The sequence below is a fragment of the Neofelis nebulosa genome, chromosome 17 (assembly GCF_028018385.1).
Source record: "Neofelis nebulosa isolate mNeoNeb1 chromosome 17, mNeoNeb1.pri, whole genome shotgun sequence".
Taxonomy (NCBI): Eukaryota; Metazoa; Chordata; class Mammalia; order Carnivora; family Felidae; genus Neofelis; species Neofelis nebulosa.
Genome location: NC_080798.1, coordinates 43104056 through 43112707, shown reverse-complemented (window position 1 = coordinate 43112707; position 8652 = coordinate 43104056). Strand labels below are relative to the sequence as shown.

The window sequence follows — 8652 nt, the reverse complement described above, 5'->3', positions numbered from 1 at the left end:
ACCTGCCTGGTAGAACCAGGGCTGCTGGTGAGCTGAGGAGAGGCTCTTCCAAGATAGTCTGGGACAGTGGCCAAGTAGATGTCTAAGACGCTGGGCCTCAGGGATTTGGGACCCGCCTGCCCCAGGCTCCTGCCAGCCAAGACCCTGTCCCACTCCGAAGAGGTGGGGGTGTGGAGATTAACCAGAAAGGCTGTTTCTTCCTGCCCTCACGGAAAGGCAGATTTGGGGCATTTGAGCCCACACCGAGACTAGAACCCACCTTCTCAGACCTTCCCAGAGAGTTGCCTGTGGGGATTCTCAGAGATTAGTCCCCACTTGGAGACAGCGCTCCCTGAGGCGCCAGGGCGGAGCTGAGCTCCAGATGTCCCGGCGCGCACAGCTGGAGGGTCACGTGGCAGCGGCCCCGGCCCCCCTTCCTGCCAACGCTGCATTTGGCCCAGGCCCGGTTCATGGCTGCCCTTGGGACCCTGCGCTGAGCCCCGGAGCCCTGGCGTCCGGGGCCGCGCCGCTCCCAAGGGACGAGAGTGAGTGTCGGGATCCCAAGGACGTGGTGGGTAGGGAGGGGTGGAAGGGATTCGGCTACAGCGCGGGAAGGGCGGGTTGGGAATCGGGCCGAGGCTCCGAGGCTCCCGGCCTTGAGGAACCGTCCTGGGCCGGGGTTGAGGGGTGGGAATTGGCTACTAGGAGGAACTTCCAGCCCCTTCAGGGTGCCCATCCCAGTGTTGGTGGGGGTGGGGTGGGGTGCCACGGCCCGGAGAAGAAAACGCCGGAGGACGAATGGCTGGTAGCGGAGACCCTCGGCTTGTGGCCTCAGCCCCCTCCCCCTGGGGAGAGTGGGGCTGGGAGCCCCTACCAGCCGCTGGCTTTCGCGGCAGGGGCCCCTGACTGAGTTTCTCCGCAGGGGGCGGGGGCGTGAGCCACGCGGACATGAGGCGGAGGCTGCGCCTACGCGGGGACGCGTCGATCACGCTTCTCCTTGGCACCGCCCTCGGCCTCCTGCTCTACACACAGCGCGAGGGCGCGACCCCGACGACCAACGCACCCCGAGCGCAAGGGAAGGTAGAGGCAGCGCCTACTCCGGGACTCCGAGTCTTCCAGGCACGGGACGCGGACGCAGCCCCAGCCCCAGCCCCTCTGGTCTACGAAGGGGACACACCGGAGCCGCCCACACCCACGGGACCCTTTGACTTTGGCCGCTACCTACGCGCCAAGGACCAGCGGCGCTTCCCCTTGCTCATTAATCAGCCGCACAAATGCCGAGGAGATGGCGCACCTGAAGGTGGACCTGACTTGCTCATCGCCGTCAAGTCAGTGGCGGCGGACTTCGAGCGGCGCCAGGCCGTGCGCCAGACGTGGGGTGCTGAGGGCCGTGTGCAGGGGGCGCTCGTGCGCCGCGTGTTCTTGCTGGGCGTGCCCAGAAGCACGGGCACTGACAGGGCAGACGCCGAGGGGGAGGGCACGCGAACCCACTGGCCAGCCCTGCTGCGTGCCGAAAGCCGTGCATACGCGGACATCCTGCTCTGGGCTTTTGACGACACTTTCTTCAACCTAACGCTCAAGGAGATCCACTTTCTGGCCTGGGCCTCGGCCTACTGTCCCGAGGTGCGCTTCGTTTTTAAGGGCGACGCAGATGTGTTTGTGCACGTGGGAAACCTGCTGGAGTTCCTGGCGCCGCGGGACCCGGCGCAGGACCTGCTTGCGGGTGACGTGATTGTGCAGGCTCGGCCAATCCGCGCGCGGGCTAGCAAATACTACATCCCAGAGGCTGTGTATGGCTTGCCCGCCTACCCGGCCTACGCAGGTGGTGGTGGCTTTGTGCTTTCAGGGGTTACGCTGCGTCGCCTGGCCGGCGCCTGTGCACAGGTTGAGCTTTTTCCCATTGACGACGTCTTTCTGGGCATGTGTCTACAGCGCCTTCGGCTCACACCGGAACCTCACCCTGCTTTCCGCACCTTTGGCATCCCTCGTCCTTCAGCGGCGCCGCACCTGCGCACCTTTGACCCCTGCTTTTACCGAGAGCTAGTTGTAGTGCACGGGCTCTCGGCGGCCGACATCTGGCTTATGTGGCGCCTGCTGAACGGGCCCCATGGCCCAGCCTGTGCGCGTCCTTGGCCTGCTGCTGCTGGCTCTTTCCGGTGGGACTCCTAAGTAACTTCATGGCCCCAAGATCCCCTTCATTCAGACCCAGGATAATTATTGCCGTGTATGTAATTCTCTCCCGGAGGCTGAAGAGTTCAAACTCTAGCCCCATTTCACCAGGAATTGGCCTCTACGGGGCCCCAAGGAACTAAGATTGTGCTTGGCTCCTGCTGGCCTGGAACCATTCGAAAAGTAGTCCTTTGAGACAGCCAGGGCTGAGGCCATAGAGCACCAGGCTCTGCCAAACAGGGACATGTTTGGTCCTCCTACTACCAAATAGGTTTTGGGGAGCTGGGATGGGTGGTGGTAAGAGGCTCACGTAATCTGACCCTAGTCCTTGGTTTGGAGGCCCTAGAATGCTGCAGATGCAGTTTTTTGTTTTTTTCTCCAAGGCTGGAGGAGGTGTGGGGGCCTGGCCTCGGTCCTCCAGGCAGGCATTTGGCTTCCCACCTGCGCCTCCAAATCAGATTTTCAGCCCTGGGCAGATCTTTAAATCTTCTGAGGTCTATCCTGAAGCCAACCCCTCCTGGGCCCTGGTCTGGCTGGAACACCAGGGACAGAGGCACACAGGGATAGCTGAGTGCATGGTCCCACCTAGAGTCTCCCCACTGCAGAACTTTCACCCATACAACAATGCCAGTCTCCTACTAGAGGCTATGCTGCCCCACTCAGAGGAGCCAAAGAACCTAAGATAAAGCTACCACCATAAAAGTACCCATATTCTTCAACCACCCAGTTTCTCAAAAATCAACACCCCATGTTTATTTTAGTACAAACATCCCAGCAACAGCACGTGGTAAGCCGCTGCTGAGGGCATAGGCCTTTATTGGAGGGGTATGGGCAGGGCATGAGGAAGGTTCCCCTATTCTAGGAGGATGGGAATAGTCCTTGCTGCCCCAACAGTGGGATGTAATGTGGGCTGGGGGGAGGGGGGGTCCTCCGGCCAGGCCACAGTCCAAATAGGAAGACATCAGTCAGTCACAAAGTTATGGGAGCGCCACACAAGCCTGGCTGTAACCCAGGAACCACTTAGGAGCCTGGGGCAGGTCCCCTGCACATTCATTGTTAAACTCTACAGGATGAGGCTGTACATGAGTTAATTACAAAAGAGTCATATTTACAAAAATATGTACACACATTTGAAAAACTCACAAAATTGTCATCTATGTATCACAAGTTGCTAGACCAAAATATTAAAAATGGGATAAAATTATACATTTCTCTTTTCAATTCTTTTCAAAAGGATTATTTTTAAAGCACATATGCTATTTTCCTTAGTAAGACCCATGTAAAGACTGAGCAGCCCAGCTTTCCTTGAGCCCCCAGAGGCCTTGAACCATGAATGGGCCTGGCCAGGGGACACTCCCCAGGGTTGGGGCAAGAGAGCCAGCCCTCAGTGCAGAACAGAATGCTGAAACAACAAAAGGAGGAAGATGTCTTTGGCTAAAACTTTGGCATTAAATAAAAGAGGCAAACAGGATGGAAACATGCAGCCTGCCAGCCATGTTGGGGAAGAGTGGGGGCACAGGTGACCTTGAAGGCTGGCTCCAAGAGGGGTAGGAACAAGGCCTGGGCACATACCTAGATGGTAAAAAGTTGTGTTTCAACCAGCTGGGCGTGCCTACTGGGCCTGGTAGGGAGCACGTGCAAGGAAGGAACAGGGAAGGGCAGGTGGGCCACGTTGGCCACAGCCAGCTCATCAAGTAACTAAAGTAGATGTAGTGCAAAAGTTGCAACCAAGTACTATGGACATGCTACCTGCTTGCCTTAAGGGTCACGTGGCAACAATGGGCCAAAGGCAGGACCTCATCCTCGTCCTTGGTGCCTGTGACCTCAGCCACAGAAAGAGTCCCAACTTTTCCCAATGTGTGTGGGGCAGAGGAGAAAGAACCCTGCCTCCTTATGTGTTAGTCGAGGTCTCCTGGGTCCAGGTATCAAGGCTCAGAGTTTGTGCTTCTCTTTGCAGTCGGTGTCCTCTGTTGGCACCAGCAAGCCGAGGACAGACAGAGGAATATCTGGGCCTCTCACTCCATGGCAGAGCACCCAGTCTGAGCCCCACCTCAGAACATCACAACAGCCCTTCAACACTGGTAGGGTGTCCAAGAAAACCCACAGGGTGGCACATGGAAGCCTGCTGAATAGGATGCGATGCACATCTCCACAGGGCAGAGGGGCATGGGCGGTGATGTCCTTAGGGGAGCTCCGCTGTTCTCAGGTGGGCACCAGGCCTGGGGGGGCCATACAGGGTCACCGAGGCAATATGGTTATTCTGCATGACCTGGTGTGAGTAGAGGACAAGGAATCAAAGGGAAGGAGAAGAAGGGATGTAGGCAGGGCAGGCAATCATCCATAAAAACCACCAGTGAGGCTAGTACTGGAGCTGTGACTGCAGAGAAAGGATTTGAAGCAGCTCCTGTGCACAGTGGATTGTTCCATGTACAAAACACCTGCACACAGGGGTGGGCTGATCCCTAAACGCCCCCAACTCATGTTAGAGCTCATCTCTGGCCCAGAAACTGCCTGCTCTTCATGGAATACATCAACTTCACTATACCTATTTATCCAGTCCTTCTGGAACTGCTTGGGGCCTACTGAAGTTATTTGGGTGTAGCAACCAAAAGAGAAAACAGGGACAGCCCATTCCTCTCCCAAGCCAGTGGGGCCTCTATAGACACTTACCCATAGCACATTCTTTCATATGGCATGCAAAGGTACCCAACACTCTTGTGGTGAGCCCCACTTGCCCCCTGGCGTTTCCTCTCCTACTGTATTTACATTCTCAAATATGTGGGATAGCCATCACCTCTCACCTTGTTGGATATAGATCACTGCTTTAGCCTCCATCATCCCAAATGTCCCCAACATAGTTTCTGAACCCTTACTGTTGAATGTGGGTAGGTCAGATTCTTAGCAGACAGGGTTACTGTGGAAGGATTAACTCACCCAGCAGAGCCGTTAGGCCCTCCCCAACCTTTCTCCATCACTTGCCCATCCCTGGCATGGCCACCAGCCCCTTAACCCCCAGGGCTTACCTCAAAGATCATCCGCTGAAGACCAAAGCAGAATGTGGAGCCAAATGGGTTGGTGTTGTTTGGGGAGGAGGACCTGAGGCCAGGGAAGCCAGAATTAGAGGGGCAGACAAAAGCCGAGGCCAGGCAGGGCATCCAGTCCCTTTTGGGATGGGGGCTATTGTCCACTGGTCTCTCATGGCTTTATCTGTTTCCCACAAAGGCCCTTGAGGTCCCAAGGGTGGTGACAGGTCTTATTCAAGCTCTGAATCCTACACAGTCTAGTGGTACACAGAAGGTTATTACGAAGTTAGAGTGGCGTGGCAAGAAGTTAGGAAGGAGGAGCCACATGCAGCATGGCAACTGAGTACAAAGCTGTGGGCTGCAGCCTGTGAAACTCTGATGGGAAAAAAGAGTCCAGGGAAGCCAATGAAAAGTGCTTTACTTTCTGAATAACTAGGGGTGAAAGGGTCCCTCTAGCTGGAGGTAGCTGGAGGGGGGCTATCACAGGGGGCAACCTCTCTGGTACAGGTAAACATGCAGAATAGCTGGCCCTGTTGTAATGTGCAGGGTGGGGGCAGGAAATAATGTCTGTGGCAACACTAGCAACTTCTGTCATTTCTAAGCCATAGGCATTGCTAGGCTTCCCTACCCCATCTGGGCTGTGAGGAGCAGGATGGGGTCATCAGAGACAGCAGCCTCCCGCTCACCTGTGTAGGACAACAGGCTTCTCCACAGGGTGGCCCAGGAGCTCTTGGATACTGTCCCACTGCAAAAGGGATGGGGGTGGCAAGAGCTTAGCAGAGACCTAACCATGCCCGTGACCAGTGGCTGGCCCATAGGATGTGGGCCCCAGACTGCTGGTGGGCTCACACCCACTTCATTTTGGGGCTACATCAGGTGGGAAAATATGAGCTCACCTTGCTGTAGGTTGTGCATGTTTCTGTCTGACCATCTGCATTTTCTGAAAAGAAACATAGGGTGGGTTGGTAGCTGGCCCAGCACACCTGTGACCCCAGCCCTAGGCGGAATCCAAACCTGGCCACCCTGTGCATTGGGGTTGGAGTACAGAGGGAAGGCAGATGGGCTATTTCAGAGTTCTTGAATGGAAGAGGGTAGTGAACCAGCAGATGGACAGCAGTCACAAGACTGACCTGGAAGCACCTGGATAATCATGTATAGGAAACTCCCCGTCAGAGACAACCAATCCCCACTCATCAATCCCATGGTCAAAGGAAAAGACCTTTAGAACCTTCAGGAGACTACAGACCAGAACAATACAGCCCCAGAACAAAGAGCCCAACCCAGAGGAGCTGAGGCTAAGGGCAAAGGCTCCATAAACCCAACCATTAGCATTTCTGTTTGGATCACGGTCTCTTCTCATCATGAGAGACTAACTCTCCAAAACAGTTTCTTTACTCTGAAGATATTCACTACTTACCTTTCTTTATGGCTAGTGGGATCTTGAACTCACAGCGATGATAACTAGAGAGAGAAGTCAGATAGGTAAAGGCTGGGCCCCATGAGAGGCCTGACCCCCTGTGCATCTCAACCCTGCAACCCAGGAAAAACATAATGAATCTGTCCCCCAAAGCCCTGGCTCTGGGGTCTAAAGACCCTATCATCTTGGATAAGATACCAAGCTCTCTGAACCTATTTCCCTATTTGTAAAATGGGTACAAATGGAGAGATAAAAGGTATTGGACACTGTACCAGGAACAGAACAAACACTCAAGAAATGTTTGCTTCCCATAAAACTAAGAATTTAGGTACAAATTAGTGAGCATTCAAAGCCACAGCTCTCTTTCACTGGGAATTTTTAGTTCAAAGCTCAGTTTTGGAGGGGCAGGTACAGGTATACTCACATGTTAAAATTATAATGCCCAGGGTAATTGGTGTGTAGGACAAACTTCTTCACTTTGTGTGTATTTGCGTCAAAGAGGATATCCTGGGATAGAAAACAAGGATTTCCAAGTAGGGAAAGTTACTGAGGTTGGGAAAGGACATGTCCAACTCAGAGACGGCCACTTCATAATAGAGATGCCTCTGGACAACAGCCTTCTGCCAAACAACAGTCAAGGGAGCAGCTGAGGCAAGCAGCCTTAACTGGACATTTTCAGTAAAGGGGGGGGACCCAATCATCTGTGGGTCTCCCATTCCAAACTTGGTAGCAGCAGGCCAAGCAGGTTTGTGGGCTACAGCTGCCACTGCTTGGGAACTCAAACCTATCATGGAGATCTTGCCTAACAAGCACTCGATTAAAAACTCTTGGCTTAGGGGCGCCTGGGTGGCTCAGTTGGTTAAGCGGCCGACTTCGGCTCAGGTCATGATCTCGCGGTCCATGAGTTCGAGCCCTGCATCGGGCTCTGTGCTGACAGCTCAGAGCCTGGAGCCTGTTTCAGATTCTGTGTCTCCCTCTCTCTGACCCTCCCCGTTCATGCTCTGTCTCTCTCTGTCTCAAAAATAAATAAACGTTTAAAAAAAACAAAACAAAACAAAAACTCTTGGCTTAAAGGTCACTAAGAAGATTTAGCGACCACCTGACTTTTCAGAGGCTCAAGGCATCTAATTACTCTGAATGCCATGACCGCAAGACCCTTCTGGCTTCCATTAGGCCCTCTCTGTGAGAATCAGTGACCCTGGGAAATGAAAATCCAGCCTCTGACCAGGACTCAGACTTGGGGTTGATGCTGCCTATCGAACACTCTCTCCTATTCACCACACCCTTCCCAGTTTCACACTCTGACAGCTGTTCAGGCCTGTGACCCCAGATTTCCCTCTGATTCCATTCCTACATTAAGTCCTATTAGGGCTGGGCCATTTGTTCCATCTTTCTTGTCACTTATCATCACTGGTCCTTGACCTCAAGAGGTTCAGTTTACAAAGCACCATTCCCTCTGCCACTGTCCTACCTCAAGAGTTTATGAGCCTGCTGCCGTGCCCCTACTACCCCTGGCTCCTCTGGTCTTTATCCACATAGGCAGACCCAGTATCTCCTCTCTCCCTCTCCAGAATCTACCCTTTCTTTGCTGTTTCAGGAACTCAGGCCCTAGAAGGCTCAAAGGTTAGAAGAATCAAGGTCCAGGCCAACCCTGCCCTAAGAGATGTATCCTGCTAGGGCAGGGTTTACACAACTTCTCTCACACACATCCCATCTACTAGCAGGACTGTCAGCACTGACAGTGGCCACAAGCTCTGTTCAGCACCCTACATCCAGAACACAGGGCCACAGCAATGCCTCTGGGGTGATCCCCTGCAAACACATAAGCACACCCCTACTTTTTAGTCTCCCTATTTTGTGACCCCAGAAGAGGGTCCTGTGTTCTACAAACAGGCAGATCCCAAAATAGGTTAATTGGGATGACTCCCACAGCTGCCACCTGTGCAGCACGCTTCCCTCAATGAAGAAGCCAAGACATACCAGGGAACCTGTGTTTCTAAGCAATCTTGGTGGCAGAGAAGGCCCACTTTGGGGTACCAATGCAAGGCAGCACTGGGCAAAGCC

General features: G+C 54.1%; 2 protein-coding genes across 6 annotated transcripts in view; one reads left to right on the top strand and one right to left on the bottom strand.

Annotated features, from left to right (window-relative positions):
* The first annotated feature begins 32 nt into the window (after positions 1-32).
* On the top strand, positions 33-3348 carry B3GNT9 (UDP-GlcNAc:betaGal beta-1,3-N-acetylglucosaminyltransferase 9). 2 transcript variants are annotated; one of them, XM_058706152.1, is made up of 2 exons: positions 33-524; positions 902-3348. In XM_058706152.1, the coding sequence occupies exons 1-2, from the start codon at positions 362-364 to the stop codon at positions 2146-2148; spliced, it is 1410 nt and encodes a 469-aa protein (XP_058562135.1). In that variant the 5' UTR covers positions 33-361; the 3' UTR covers positions 2149-3348. The 2 variants fall into 2 exon arrangements, with proteins under 2 accessions (XP_058562135.1, XP_058562136.1); XM_058706153.1 differs by having other exon boundaries at positions 440-550.
* PHAF1 (phagosome assembly factor 1) overlaps positions 2900-8652 on the bottom strand; it is a 31416-nt gene continuing 25663 nt past the window's right edge. For all 4 annotated transcript variants that reach the window (XM_058706155.1, XM_058706157.1, XM_058706158.1 and 1 more), the window contains exons 12-17: positions 7013-7095; positions 6589-6632; positions 6068-6111; positions 5858-5916; positions 5172-5244; positions 2900-4417 (exon numbers count right to left, since the gene is read on the bottom strand). In XM_058706155.1, the coding sequence (XP_058562138.1) occupies positions 4331-4417; positions 5172-5244; positions 5858-5916; positions 6068-6111; positions 6589-6632; positions 7013-7095 (390 nt within the window). In that variant the 3' untranslated portion in view covers positions 2900-4330. The remainder of the gene's footprint in view (positions 4418-5171; positions 5245-5857; positions 5917-6067; positions 6112-6588; positions 6633-7012; positions 7096-8652) is intronic.